General features: G+C 55.7%; 1 protein-coding gene across 1 annotated transcript in view; it reads right to left on the bottom strand.

Moving 5' to 3' along the window:
* Positions 1–3768: 3768 nt before the first annotated feature.
* Positions 3769–15362, bottom strand: part of LOC139251195 (aldo-keto reductase family 1 member D1-like) — a gene marked incomplete at its 5' end in the record, with an annotated part of 47466 nt that continues 35872 nt past the window's right edge. The window contains 2 exons of the mRNA XM_070873166.1: positions 3769–3924; positions 4508–4590. Of these exons, the coding sequence (XP_070729267.1) occupies positions 3882–3924; positions 4508–4590 (126 nt within the window). The remainder of the gene's footprint in view (positions 3925–4507; positions 4591–15362) is intronic.

Below are 15362 nucleotides of genomic sequence, written 5' to 3'. Positions count from 1 at the left end.
CTTGTGGCTGACTGTTAAACAGGTCAGAGACAATGCTCTCATGCAAGATGTGCGCATCATGGATGAAGCCTGGAAAATTAGCATTTACTGCCATGATTATTTGGTTATGGTCGACAACGAGTTGCGCATTCAAGGAATGGAATCCCTCTCAATTACAAAATACCTCCACATCCTGCAAAGATGCTTTCAGGGTGATGTGCGTACTGTCTATTGCTCGCTACACCTTGGGGAAGTTTGTTATTCTTGAGAAACCCAAAGCCCTCCCGGTCTGTGCCTCCCTGGTCATAGGGAAGCTTATAAAGTTCATCCTGCAAGTGTAAAGGGCTTGAGTCACATGTCGAATCTGCAGCCTACCAGCACCATCAGGACTGCACGTCCGTTGAGGTAAAGGTTACTGCGGCACTATCCTTCTCTGCATCGGGCAATGTATGGCATGCGAAGAGATATCACAGATGTCGCCAGCTGAAGCTTGAAAGGAGCCCTATGTGTAGAAGGTTAGTGCCGTAGTAACCATTACCTCAACGGACAGTGCATTCCTGATGGTGCTGGAAGGCTGCAGATCTCCCTTGATGAGCTGGCATTTCTCAGGGATGATCTCCTTTCAGAAGCGCAGCCTCCTAAGGCAGGTGTTATCGGACAAGTTCAGGTATGATTGCTTTTCCCTGTAAGTTCGTCGAATGTACAGTCTCCTGCTCCACATCAGTCTGCCACCTCTTTGATTGGGCTCTTCACTAAACCCAACTTCAGTCTCCAGCATGTGAGCATTTACTAATAATGGTACAGACCCCATCATTATCATTATTGCTATAAACGCCCTTTGTACTAATATAAATATAAATGTGAGTATCACAAGCTAGCACTAATCGTTTGCATGGATCATATAGAACAAGTAACTTATTAGAGCATAACAGGTCCCTAGCCTTCTTGAAAGCTGTCTCTTGAGATTTACCCCAAACCCAGTCATTACCCTGACGTAGCAACATGTGCAAAGGTTCTAACAACGTGCTCAGTCCAGGTAGAAAGTTAACAAAGTAATTGAGGAATCCCAGAAATGAATGCAGCTCCGTCACATTTTGGAGTCTTGATCGTCTCCGTCTTGGAGTCCTTGGGCCTGATGCCATCAGCTGCGATCTTCCTCCCCAAACATTCAACCTCTGGCACCAGGAAAACACACTTGGAGTGTTTCAGCCTGAGTCCCACTCTGTCCAGGCGACGCAGGACTTCTTCCAGGTTGTGTAGGTGTTCTGTGGTGTCAGTGATCAGGATTTCACCTTGGAACACGACAGTCCTCGGGACGGATTTTAGCAAGCTCTCCATGTTCCTCTGGAATTTTGCAGCAGCCGAACGAATCCCAAAGGGGCATCGGTGGTAAATAAACAGTCCCTTGTGCATGTTAATGCACGTCGGCTTTTTCAAGGATTCAGCCAGCTCTTTAGTCACATAGGCAGAGGTCAGGTCCAACTTGGAAAACGACTTCCCGCCCTCCAGTGTTGCAAATAGGTCGTCTGCCTTCGGTAGTGGGTACTGGTCCTGTAGCGAGACTCGGTTGATTGTCACCTTGTAGTCCCCGCAAATTCGGAGATCAACGAAATCTTCCCAATCAACAAATCATTCTAAAATACCAATGGAAGCCATGGTCGCATGAAAGTTCGTATTTCTTTACTCGTCACCAGTTAGTGTGTATGAAATAATCTCACGAGGCCAAGTACTGTAAGCTGAAATTAGTATGACCTTGGTTTCTTTATTAAAACTCTCGAGTGTCTAAACAACAAGGTAGCAAGCCTTTTATACCAGCACGAGGTGTGGGTGACCCGTAGGACTCCCGCAGTCACGCCATCTGGTGGCAACTATATATAGCTACATACATAATAGTGAGTGTCCGTGGTTTCAAGATGCAGCTTGTATTTATTACAATGTAAGTTATTTGGGACTGTCAATAAGTGTCCCTTTTAGCAGGTGACTGTTTTTTGGGGTTGTCGGATTGTACAGGTTTCATTGTAATCGGCCTGGTGCTGGGAACACTGCATTTTCACCACAATGATGCTGGACTTAAAGGGTTAAATTATGAGGCCAGTTTGCACAACCTTGAGTTTAGCCGGTTATGGGGTAATTGGATTGAGGTGTTTAATTGATGAAAGGATTCAGTAGATTGAGAGAAACTATTTCCGTGGGTTGGGCAATGCAGAATACGTGGGCAGAATATTCCAATTAGAGCCAGACCATTCAGGAGGGAAATCAGAAAGCACCTTTTCACACACAGGAGAGTGGAAATCTAGAATGTTCTCCCTTTGTTGAAATGCTGCACCAAAGTTTAAAAATACGTAAAAGTTACAACACGGAAATAGGCCATTCGGCCCAACCAGTCCATGCCAGTGTTTACCCTGCACACGAGCAAATAGTCCTAATCACATTTACCCCTCCTTCAATTCCATTTCCTCCACCCACCGATCCAGTCTAATCTTGAATGCCTCAGACACTAACTCTGGAAGTGAATTCCACAGCCTCACAACTCTCTGTGAAGATGTTTCTCTTGTTCTCTCTTCTAAATCTTGAACATTTAACCTTGTATCTGTGGCCCCTCGTTCTTCACCCCTCAACCACTGGAAACAATCTGCTTCTATCTACCCTGTCCCATCCTTTCATAACTTTAAACACTTCTATCATGTCGACCCATAATCTGTAATGTTGTAATGAAAAGCTCAACCAGCAATGACTTTCTGAATGTTAGCGACGAGAACACTGACTTGTCTGACTCATGGCTCTCGGTTTTTCTGGGGCTGAGTGTTACCTGACCTGTGACCTGTGGTTAGGTACAGGGCAAAGGTCACGGTCAGTGTGATGTCACCAGTGTCTCATTAACACACAGGTCGCGTTTGTGGCTCATTACCATTAATGGCCGGTACATCATGAGCACAACTGAAAAATCCCAGCCCTATTTTAATAGCAACTCCCTCCCTTCTGAGGTGCAACGATGTTCGTGCCATAACATCTTTGACAGTAAGAACATGAGCAGCACTAATTGGAGCGCTAAACAGATACAGCAAGATAGCACCCAATTTTCTGATGCACTGCAACTCAGGAAGTGGCCACTGATTAGGCCCTAAACCAAACTTAGGAATATCGCTCATGCCGCAATTTACTTTCCCTCAAAAACCAACAAGCAACAATAAGTACAGAAAAATAACTAGAGAGGGTACAGAGGAGATTTACGAAGATGTTGCATGGACTAGAGAATTTTGGCCAAGAAGAAAGATTGGATAGGCTGGGGTTGTTTTCTTTGGAACAGAGGAGGCTGAGGGGAGACATGATTGAGATGTACAAAATTATGCGTGGCTTGGATAGAGTGGATAGGACGGACATGTTTCCCTCAGCAGAGGGGTCAACAACCAGGGGGCATAGATTTAAATAATTGGGGGGCGGTTTAGAGGAGATTTGAGGGGAAATGTCTTCACCCAGAGGGTGGTGGGGGTCTGGAACTCACTGCATGAAAGGGTGGTAGAGGCAGAAGCCCTCACCACATTTAAAAAGTACTTGGATGTGCACCTGAAGTGCCGTAACCTACAGTGCTACGGACTGAGAGCTGGAAAGTGGGATTAGGTTGGATAGCTCTTGGTCGGCCGGCACGGACACAATGGGCTGAAATGGTCTCCTACCGTGCTGTAAATTTCTATGGTTCTATGGGGCGATAAGAAAAGGGATTTTACAAACATCAGGTACGACAAAAAATTTAAGACTATCTTTCTTTTCATTTCCAATCATTTGGCTCAGAAGAAAGTGATTGCTGGTGTGTACTGCGAGCCTCAATTCAGTTCCATCCACCCCCATTCAGGAATCCTGCATCACTTGTCCATCCTTGTACCTCTCGCGACAGACTCTGGAGTTCAGTATTCATCGTTGAAGGGATATTCTGGGTGATCGCTCCACCTACAGCAACAAAACAGGGAGTGATGGGTTAAGGTGAGGCAACAAAATCCATGCATGGCATGGCCGGGCCCCACCAATGTCCCTGTTAGCAGATTGCACAACTGAGGCACAGAGACCATAAGCTCCTGAATGGTGGGGGTGGTGGGGGGGGAGGTAATCCTGCTCCTCCCAGCCCACAAGGAGTGAACCCTGAGGTGATCCTCGCCTCACTGCAGCTGTGGGAGTCCCAGGGCCTGGGAACCCCGGCAGTTACACCTGCGAAGCAGGTTAAAACCGAGGATCCAGATAAAGATGGTACAGTTGGCCTCAGTGCTAATGCAGTAGGTAGAGGGAAAATCAACTTGCTCCTGATGGTTATCCAGTGACTGCTAATGGGAAGTGTTGTTGCAGGGTGAGTCTAGGGCTGGGGTTGGACGAGATCAGCCTGAACCAGGACCACACCAAGTGGCACATCTACCCACTGAGCCATCAGGGTTCGGTGGGGTTGAACAATAATAGTTATTTTGCCTTAAACAGTTGGAGGCTGCATTAGATGTGAAAGGTTCCTGACACTGATTCCTGGTTTCACAGATGGGAAGCTTACATCAAAAGTTCCACATATCGCTGGTTTCTGTTGAGAGCACTGATCTTTTTCATTTCTTCACCCGTCAAAGAAAAGTCAAAAATCTAAGAAATGAGAGAAATCAGAGACAGTGAGGGGAACAAGAAATAAATTAAACATTACATTGGTTAAAAGTTACTGAAACTGCTGCTCCCTCTCAAATGATTCATCAGCTGCAATAGTTTTCACTGTGGCCTCACTGTGGATCTCACTCCCAATCCAACTTAAGGTGGAGAGTAATCTGATAGAGATCTTTAAAATAATGAAAGGGTTTGCTAGGATAGATGTACAGAAGATGTTTCTACTTGTGGGGCAGTCCAAGGGGCTGTAAATATAAGATAGTCATTAATAAATCCAATGGGGAATTCAGGAGAAACTTCTTTACCCAGAGAGTGGTGAGAATGTGGAACTCTCTACCACAGGGAGTGGTTGGACAAAAAGTGTCATGTATTCAACCAGCAATGTAACCCAGGTATAATCTGACCTAAGTTGTACACTGTGAGAACAATGACCACTTGGTGGTGAACTTGTGGGAGACACTCCTAACCTGGAGCTTCATAAGAACATAAGAACATAAGAATTAGGAACAGGAGTAGGCCATCTAGCCCCTCGAGCCTGCTCCGCCATTCAAAAAGATCATGGCTGATCTGGCCGTGGACTCAGCTCCACTTACCCGCCCGCTCTCCATACCCCTTAATTCTCTTATTGGTTAAAAATTTATCTATCTGTGATTTGAATACATTCAATGAGCTAGCCTCAACTGCTTCCCTGGGCAGAGAATTCCACAGATTCACAACCCTCTGGGAGAAGAAATTCCTTCTCAACTCGGTTTTAAATTGGCTCCCCCGTATTTTGAGGCTGTGCCCCCTAGTTCTAGTCTCCCCGACTAGTGGAAACAACCTCTCTGCCTCTATCTTGTCTATCCCTTTCATTATTTTAAATGTTTCTATAAGATCACCCATCATCCTTCTGAACTCCAACGAGTAAAGACCCAGTCTACTCAATCTATCATCATAAGGTAACACTCTCATCTCCGGAATCAGCCTAGTGAATCGTCTCTGTACCCCCTCCAAAGCTAGTATATCCTTCCTTAAGTAAGGTGACCAAAACTGCATGCAGTACTCCAGGTGCGGCCTCACCAATACCCTGTACAGTTGCAGCAGGACCTCCCTGCTTTTGTACTCCATCCCTCTCGCAATGAAGGCCAACATTCCATTCGCCTTCCTGATTACCTGCTGCACCTGCAAACTAACTTTTTGGGATTCATGCACAAGGACCAATTGTGGAGCAGTGGAGGCGTGTCCTGCTCAGTTGGAGCTGTGAGCAGTGAGAGAAGCAGCTAGCAACTTGAGCTCCTGCCTGGAAAGCCCTGAGACCAGCCCAGGAAGAGAAGGAAGGAAGGGATTTCAACACCAACTTTCATCCAGAGGGAGAGGAGGAGAACAGAAAACTTTTTCATCAACTTTTTACCACTTCTGCAAGGAGTTGGAGAGAGGGGGAAAAGACCAACAACATCCAGTGTGGAAGGAGGGAGACTCTACTATCTCTACAGGTGGGTGTGGGTGCATTTCCCCAAAAAGACTTTGTTGTATCGGTGGGGGGAGGAAAGAAGACCACTGAGGGCCGGAACATCGCGGGGGGTGTGTGTGTGTGTGTGTGGTAGTGTGCGTGGGGGCCGTGCTTACAACTAGGCCCCCCCCCACAATTGGAACCCCCCCCCACCCCCCCACATTTGCCTAGCCTGGGATAGCTGGAGCTACCAGGCTGAAGATTGTTTATTAATCACCCAATTAAAGATCGTTAGGAGTGCCTGGTGGCTCCAGCTACCCCAGGTGAAGACATCTTCTCCCCCCACCTGAAGACCACCCCAAGGACTTTTGTGTTTTTGCCATCTGGGGAGTGCACCCACCCACAGCTGCGAGGGGAGACCTGCCCTCGCAGTCCCCCCCCCCTTCCCACCCCCCTCTCTCTTTCTCTGCTACTCTGTTTCTCCCCTCTCTCTCTGAGGCCTCTTCCTTCCAAATTTGCAAAAAAAAAACCAATTAAGACAACTGAGCAGAGGGAGCAAGGCCTCTCCCCAATTGTCAACGAGGGGAGAGGTGCCTCGTTAAGGGCTCCTCTGCTCAGTTAACATACGAGGCCATTAAAGACCATTAAGGCCTGTGACTCTGGGGTGGGTGTAGCCCTTAAAGGGACCCCGTGATGGCGACCCCATCCACGCCGGTGGCAGGGCCAGCAAGGACGTATGCGCAGGTGGCAACCGCTTCCACAGCACCTCCTGCGCCACCCGCTGCCCTGCCACCATTCAGACTTATAACCAAAAAACACGGGGTCAAGAGCTACACTCACCCCACAATGAGCATTGAGGAGTGCGTGCGGGCGATGGCTGGGGTAGTCGGCCCCTCGGCCATTGTCGCAGCCTCCAAGATGTCTGGGAAGGCCGTGTTCTTCCTGGGGTCGGAGCGGGCGGTGTCCCTGGCCCTTGAAAAGGGGCTCACGGTGGGCGGGACGTTCCTGCCGGTGGACCCTCTCGAGGCCACCGCGCAGAGGGTCATCATTTCAAACGTCCCGCCCTTTGTTCCCGCTGAGCTCCTCCTCCCTCACCTACACCAACTGGGGGAGGTAAGGTCGGGGATCAACCCCATACCGCTCGGCCTCAGGGAGAACAGCCTGCGCCACGTGTTCTCCTTCCGCCGCCAGCTCTTTGTCCGGCTGGCGCGGGAGGACACGACAGAAGGGCACTTTAATGTGGTGCACGAGGGGACTGCCTACCGCGTCTTCTGGACGTCGGACGGCGTGCGGTGCCATGCCTGTAGGGAGGTGGGGCATGTTCGTAAGAACTGCCCCGCCTCCAAGGCCGCCAAACCACCGAAGGCGGCCAAGGCTGGCACCGCCGCCACCCCTCCCCCTAGTTGCGTCCGCGTGCCGGGAGCCATGGGTGCGCGGGCATCGTCGGAGGCCTTTGTTTTCAGGGCCTCCGGCGGGGGGGAGGGAGAGCGTTCGACCGGAAAGAAGGCGCGGAAGAAGGCGAAACATCTCGAGGCGGGTCCCCTCAGTGCGCCGGAAAGTCTGACCACCGCGCTCAGCCCAACCCAGTCACCGGCGAGCGCGGGGTGCCCCGAGCCCGTGCCCGGGCCCTTGAATACCACCACAGAGGGGCCCAGGCGCGGGCAAGAAAAGGAAAAGGGGGGGGCGGAGCGGGAGGCCTCGGCAGACATGGAGGTCTCCCTGACTCCGCGCGCCCCCAGGAACAAAAAGAGGCACCGCCCCAATGAGGCGGAGGGGGAACAACATCCCTCCGCGGAGGAGTCGGTGCCCGCCGCGTGTCCCGCGTCCCCCACCAGCGCCCCCAAATTGCGCTGCAGGCGCGAGGAGTCTTTCCCCGGGGAGGGTGAGACAGTTGAGGCTGCCCAGCCTCTGCCTCCCGGGGATGGAGTGGAAGATCTGCCTGTCGTGGGGGGCGTGGGGACCGCGGAGGAATGCGTAGCCGCCGGGCCGGGCGTCCCGGGGACTGAGGCGGGCGAGGCCGAAAAGGCCGAACCTGAGCCCGCCCAGCCAATACCCAACTTCCCCCGGGAGTTGCTCGACCCGGCAGAGAATGAAACAAATAATTATGACACTGTAGATGCTGGGCCGGGGGGTGGCAGCGGGGAGGGGGAGGAACACCCACCCTCGCCCCTTACTTTGGAGCTGGAGCACTTGGAGGGCCTGGGGATTTCCTATGGCCGGGTCTCTCCTTGTTCTCCGGTTCCTGGGGCGGAGGGGGAACCCCTTCCGCAGTCATTTCCCGACCCGGCACCATTTTTAAAAGAGCCCAGTGGGGACTCCTCTGCCGACGATCCTGGGGGTGGGATCGGGGCTGTGCCAGGGCCGGTTGGAGCGGCCGGTTCATTTGCCGTACCTTGTGCGGTCGATGGGCCGGCTGCTGGCGGCCACCTCCCGGAGGAGGACGGGGACTCGGTGGGGGACGCGGGTGAAGACCTAGAGACCACCGCCAGGGAGGCGGTGGATCTGCTCGCGGCCGCCGCTGAGGCCCTCCTCGTTCCTGCAAAGGAACTCCGGGACTTTTTGGCCCAGAGCCGGGGTCGCCGCGACCAAGCCCGACTGGCCCTGGAAAAATGGTCCGAGCCGGAGCTGATCAAGGGGTCCGTCCGCGCCGCCGTTAAAACCTTGGCCGCGGGCGGGCCCTTGACAAAGGAGCAGCACCTTGAGCTGCGCGAGCTCGAGGGACTCCTCGCTGGGCTGCGGAGGGAGCGGAGTTCAACAAAAGACTCCGCTCCCTCCCCCACAATAGGTTAAGGTAGAGGTTGCACTATGCTTTTGCCATGAAGATAACCATAGCCAGCCTCAACATCAACGGCGGCAGAGGGGCACGCCGTAGATTTGACAATTTTTCGCTCCTGCGGGAGGGGAAATATGCGGTGTGCTTCCTGCAAGAAACCCACACCGTTCCGGGAGACGAAGCCACGTGGCTCCTGGAATGGCAAGGAGAGGTCCGCATGAGCCACCTCACCGCCATTTCTAGTGGGGTGGCCATCTTGCTGGGCCCGCATTTTCAGCCGGAGATCTTGGGGGTCGAGGAGCCCGTGCCAGGCCGCTTGCTGCACGTAACGGTTCGCCTGGGGGACGTGCCGCTCCATCTCGTGAACGTGTACGCCCCTCATCCCGGCCCGCAGCAAACGCGCTTCTTTGAAGAGGTGTCCGCTCTTCTTGGCTCCGTCGACGTCGGCGACTGCATTGTCCTCGGGGGGGATTTTAACTGCACCCTCGAGGCGAGGGACCGCTCCGGTGCCCCGCAGTGCATGACGGCGATGGAGAAGTTGAGGGACCTGGTCGGGTCCTTCGACTTGGTGGACGTCTGGCGAAATCTCCACCCCGACTCCAGCGCCTTTACTTGGGTGAGGCCTGGAGTTGGATGGTCTAGAGTCGACCGCCTTTACGTGTCTCGGGCGTACGTTTCCTGCGTCCCGGCGGCCTCCATGCGGCCGGTGCCGTGTTCGGACCACCACCTGGTGTGGGCGGAGCTCGCTTCGCTCCGCGCGAGGACGGGGTCCGCGTACTGGCACTTTAACAACCGGCTGCTGGAGGACGTGCGGTTCCAGGACTCGTTCCGTCGATTCTGGTCCGACTGGAGAAGGAAGCAGGGGGGCTTCCCCTCCTTGAGGCTATGGTGGGACGTGGGCAAGGCTCACGTCCGCGTCTTCTGTCAAGAGTACGCGAGGGGGTCGACCAAGAGGCGGGCGGCCAGAGTCGGGCGCCTAGAAAAAGAGGTGCTCGACCTGGAAGGCCGTCTCGGTCAAGTCGTCCAGGACCCAGCCCTGCGGACGGTGTACGAAGCGAAGAAGGCCGCGCTGAAGGACCTGCAGCTCGTCGGGTCCCGAGGCGCGTTCGTGAGGTCGCGGATCCGGTTCCTGCGGGATCTGGACCGCGGCTCCCCCTTCTTCTACTCGCTGGAAAAAAGGCAGAGTGTCCGTAAGCAGCTCTTGACGCTGCTGGCCGACGACGGCTCTCTCGTCTCGGATCCGGAGGGCGTCAACAACAGGGTCCGTGAATATTACGGGGCTCTGTTCTCTCCGGATCCGTCCAGCGAGGAAGCGCGTAGAGTTTTGTGGGAGGACCTGCCGAAGGTCGGCCCGGAGGGCGCCGAAAATCTGGAAGCTCCGCTAAGCCTGGCGGAGCTGACCGGTGCCCTCGCCCGGCTCTCGAGGGGAAAATCCCCGGGGCTGGACGGGCTGACCGTGGAGTTCCACAGGGCGTTCTGGGACGTCCTGGGGAGCGACTACGCGCGGGTCCTGGGGGAAAGTCTGGCGACCGGGGAGATGCCCCTCTCTTGGCGCAGGGCAGTCATCGTCCTGCTGCCTAAGAAGGGCGATCTCCGCCTCCTTAAGAACTGGCGCCCGGTCTCCCTCCTCAGCACGGACTACAAAATCTTCGCCAGGGCGATGTCTGCTCGCCTTGGTGCCGTGCTGGACCACATGATCCACCCCGACCAGTCATACACGGTCCCGGGCCGGACAATCCACGATAACATCCATCTGGTCCGGGACCTCATCCATTGTTCCCAGGAGGCTGGTCTGTCGGTCGCCTTCCTATCCCTCGACCAAGAGAAGGCGTTCGACAGGGTGGATCACGACTATCTGCTCGGAACTCTGCGCGCTTTCGGGTTCGGGACGCATTTCGTCGCCCGGATCCGACTTTTGTACGCCGCCGCGGAGTGTCTGATTAAGGTTAACGGGTCCTTGACGGCGCCCCTTCGCTTTAGGAGAGGGGTGCGCCAGGGATGCCCCATGTCCGGCCAGTTATACGCCGTTTGCGTGGAGCCTTTCCTGCGCCTCTTGCGGACGAGGTTGACGGGACTGGCTCTGCAAGGGCCGGGCGTGGAGGTCGTCCTCTCGGCTTACGCCGATGACGTGCTCCTCGCGGTAGAGGATCCCGCTGACCTGCGGAGGATGCGTGAGTGCCAGGAGATTTACTCGGCCGCGTCCTCCGCCAGGATCAACTGGGAGAAATGTTCCGGACTCCTGGTGGGTCAGTGGCGGGTGGACTCCCTGCCGGAGGAGCTCAGGCCTTTTGCCTGGAGCACGACCCATCTCCTCTATCTGGGAGTCTACCTTAGCCCCGACGAGGAAGCCTGGCCGGCGAACTGGCAGGAGCTGGAGGCCAAGGTCGCCGCTCGCCTAGGGCGCTGGACAGGACTGCTCCGAGTGCTGTCCTACAGGGGTCGAGCGCTAGTCATAAACCAGCTGGTGGCCGCAATGCTGTGGTACCGGCTGGTCACTTTGACCCCTCCCCCTGCGTTTGTCGCCAAGATACAGAAGAAGCTGGTGGACTTCTTCTGGAACAACAGGAAGCACTGGGTCTCTGTCGCGGTCTTGAGTCTCCCGCTTGAGGAGGGCGGTCAGTCGTTGGTGTGCGTCAGCGCCCAGCTCGCGACTTTCCGTCTTCAGACCCTGCAGAGATACCTTTACGTCGAGCCCCCTCCTAGGTGGTGTGCTCTGGCGAGGTATTTCTTCCGCCAGCAGCTCGACCTCAATTATGACACGCAGCTCCTGTTTGTGAACTTGGGGGGTGCCAGGACCGCCCTCCGGGAGCTGCCTGTCTTTTACAGGGAACTCATCAGGGTCTGGAACAAAGTCTCCACCAAGCGCAGCTCTCCGCCGGCTGGAGTGGCGGCCGTCCTGCAGGAGCCGCTGCTCGGGAATCCGTACCTCCACGGCCGAGGCTTCATGTGGCGGTCGGAAGAGAGGGCTGTGGCTGGTGAGGTGACCAGGGTCAGGGACCTGCTCGATGGCGGAGGAGCGGGCTGGATGGCGCCAGTCACGCTGGCGCGGCGCCTAAATTCTGCCAACGTCCGCCGCGCGGCCGATGCCATCGAGTCGCTAAAAACAGCTCTGGGCCCTGACTCCGTTAGGTGTATCGAGGAGGCTCAAGCACGTGGGGAGATCCCGTCCGAACTGACCCCCGTCCGGACGGAATTCCTCATCGGCGCCAAACCCCGGAACCTCCCTCGGGGGCCGGCGCCTCACAACTTGAGCCGCCTCGGGGAAATCCCCTCCGTGCCTTTCAGTTCCGCGCGGAGGGGTTTCCTGTACGGGCTGCTCCTGCACACCCTCAACTTTGCCATCCTCGCCGGCCGTCCGGACACGCCATGGCGTACCATCTTGCCGTCCGGAGGAGGCGGGGGTCCCCGATGGAGGGCACTCTACGCAGGGGTCCTCCCACTATTCATCGGGGACTTGGCCTGGAGGGTGGTGCACGGAGCAGTGCCGTGCAATAAATTTTTAAGCCGGTTCACGGACTCCCAGGCCGCCTGCAATTTCTGCGGTCTGGAGGAGTCCGTGTTCCATGTTTTTATTGAATGCACGAGGTTGCAGCCCCTGTTCCACTATTTGAAGGGGCTGCTCCTGAAATTCTGGCTGCACTTCAGTCCCACTCTCCTGATCTTTGGGCACCCTGTGCGGAGGGGAGCGGGTAGGTCCGAAGGCCTCCTCGTAGGACTGCTCCTGGGCACGGCCAAGGGTGCCATCAGCCGGTCCAGGCAGCGGGCGGTCGAGGGGGTCATTCAACCTGACTGCCTGCCTCTCTTCCGCTCTTACATCCGGTCCAGGGTGTCCTTGGAGATGGAGCACGCGGTGTCCACCGGTACGCTCGCGGCCTTCCGCGAGAGGTGGGCACCGGAGGGACTGGAGTGCATCATCACGCCCGGCAACCAAATTTTAATTTGATTTTACGTTTTAAAGTTAATTTGTTTTAATTGCCGGTGCTTTTAGTGTCCCCTTCCCTTTTATAGGGGGCACTGGGGAAAAATTGTGATTTTAGTGCCCAAAAAAAAAACAAAAAAAAGAAAAAACACAAAAAAAAACACAAAAAAGGGGGGAAAAAAAAGGGCCTTGTAAATGTCTGGAGTGTCACCCAGGTCGGGTGGCACCATTTAATGTTTTATGTTTTCACAGATAAACTCAAAAGAGTTTCATGCACAAGGACCAATTGTGGAGCAGTGGAGGCGTGTCCTGCTCAGTTGGAGCTGTGAGCAGTGAGAGAAGCAGCTAACAACTTGAGCTCCTGCCTGGAAAGCCCTGAGACCAGCCCAGGAAGAGAAGGAAGGAAGGGATTTCAACACCAACTTTCATCCAGAGGGAGAGGAGGAGAACAGAAAACTTTTTCATCAACTTTTTACCACTTCTGCAAGGAGTTGGAGAGAGGGGGAAAAGACAAACAACATCCAGTGTGGAAGGAGGGAGACTCTACATCTTCTACAGGTGGGTGTGGGTGCATTTCCCAAAAAGACTTTGTTGTATCGGTGGGGGGAGGAAAGAAGACCACTGAGGGCCGGAACATCGCGGGGGGTGTGTGTGTGTGTGGTAGTGTGTGTGGGGGCCTTGCTTACAACTAGGCCCCCCCCACAATTGGAACCCCCCCCACCCCCCCCCCCCCCCAATTGCCTAGCCTGGGATAGCTGGAGCTGCCAGGCTAAAGATTGTTGTTTTTCTTAATCACCCAATTAAAGATCGTTAGGAGTGCCTGGTGGCTCCAGCTACCCCAGGTGAAGACATCTTCTCCCCCCACCTGAAGACCACCCCAAAGACTTTTGTGTTTTGCCATCTGGGGAGTGCACCCACCCACAGCTGCGAGGGGAGACCTGCCCTCGCAGCCCCCCCCCCTTCCCACCCCCCTCTCTCTTTCTCTGCTACTCTGTTTCTCCCCTCTCTCTCTGAGGCCTCTTCCTTCCAAATTTACAAAAAAAACAAAACCAATTAAGACAACTGAGCAGAGGGAGCAAGGCCCCTCCCCAATTGCCAACTAGGGGAGAGGTACCTCATTAAGGGCTCCTCTGCTCAGTCAATATACGAGGCCAATTAAGACCATTAAGGCCTGTGACTTTGGGGTGGGTGTGGCCCTTAAAGGGACCCCGTGATGGCGACCCCATCCACGCCGGTGGCAGGGCCAGCAAGGACGTATGCGCAGGCGGTGTCCACATCCACGGCACCTCCTGCGCCACCCGCTGCCCTGCCACCATTTAGATTACTTACTAAAAAACACGGGGTCAAGAGCTACACTCACCCCACAATGACCATCGAGGAGTGCGTGCGGGCGATGGCTGGGGTAGTCGGCCCCTCGGCCATTGTTGCAGCCTCCAAGATGTCTGGGAAGGCCGTGTTCTTCCTGGGGTCGGAGCGGGCGGTGTCCCTGGCCCTTGAAAAGGGGCTCACGGTGGGCGGGACGTTCCTGCCGGTGGACCCTCTCGAGGCCACCGCGCAGAGGGTCATCGTGTCAAACGTCCCGCCCTTTGTTTCCGCTGAGCTCCTCCTCCCTCACCTACACCAACTGGGGGAGGTAAGGTCAGAGATCAACCCCATACCGCTCGGCCTCAGGGAGAGCAGCCTGCGCCACGTGTTCTCCTTCCGCCGCCAGCTTTTTGTCCGGCAGGCGCGGGAGGACATGACAGAAGGGCACTTTAATGTGGTGCACGAGGGGACTGCCTACCGCGTCTTTTGGACGTCGGACGGCGTGCGGTGCTATGCCTGTAGGGAGGTGGGGCACGTTCGTAAGAACTGCCCCGCCTCCAAGGCCGCCAAACCACCGAAGGCGGCCAAGGCTGGCGCCGCCGCCACCCCTCCCCCTAGTTGCGACCGCGTGCCGGGAGCCATGGGTGCGCGGGCATCGTCGGGGGCCTTTGTTTTCAGGGCCTCCGGCGGGGGGGAGGGAGAGCGTCCGAACGGAAGGAAGGCGCGGAAGAAGACGAGACATCTAGAGGCGGGTCCCCTCAGTGCGCCGGAAAGTTTGACCACCGCGCTCAGCCCAACCCAGTCACCGGCGAGCGCGTGGTGCCCCGAGCCCGTGCCCGAGCCCTTGAATAACACCACGGAGGGGCCCGGGCACGGGAAAGGAAAGGAAAAGGGGGGGGCGGAGCGGGAGGCCTCGGCAGACATGGGGGTCTCCCTGCCTCCGCGCGCCCCCAGGAACAAAAGGAGGCACGGCTCCGATGAGACGGAGGGGGAACAACATCCCTCCGTGGAGGAGTTGGTGCCCGCCGCGTGTCCCGCGTCCCCAACCAGCGCCCCCAAGCAGCGCCGTAGGCGGGAGGAGTCTGTCCCCGGGGAGGGTGAGACAGTTGAGGCTGCCCAGCCTCTGCCTCCCGGGGATGGAGTGGAAGATCTGCCTGTCGTGGGGGGCGTGGGGACCGCGGAGGAATGCGTAGCCGCCGGGCCGGGCGTCCCGGGGACTGAGGCGGGCGAGGCCGAAAAGGCCGAACCTGAGCCCGCCCAGCTATTATCCAACTTCCCCCGGGAGTCGCTCGACCCGGCGGAAAAACAATTTATGGGTTTTAATGACACTG

The sequence above is a fragment of the Pristiophorus japonicus genome, unplaced genomic scaffold (genome assembly GCF_044704955.1).
Source record: "Pristiophorus japonicus isolate sPriJap1 unplaced genomic scaffold, sPriJap1.hap1 HAP1_SCAFFOLD_420, whole genome shotgun sequence".
In the NCBI taxonomy this organism is placed as follows: Eukaryota; Metazoa; Chordata; class Chondrichthyes; family Pristiophoridae; genus Pristiophorus; species Pristiophorus japonicus.
The sequence above is the reverse complement of the archived record's forward strand: the minus strand, read 5'-3'. Positions and strand labels throughout refer to the sequence as shown.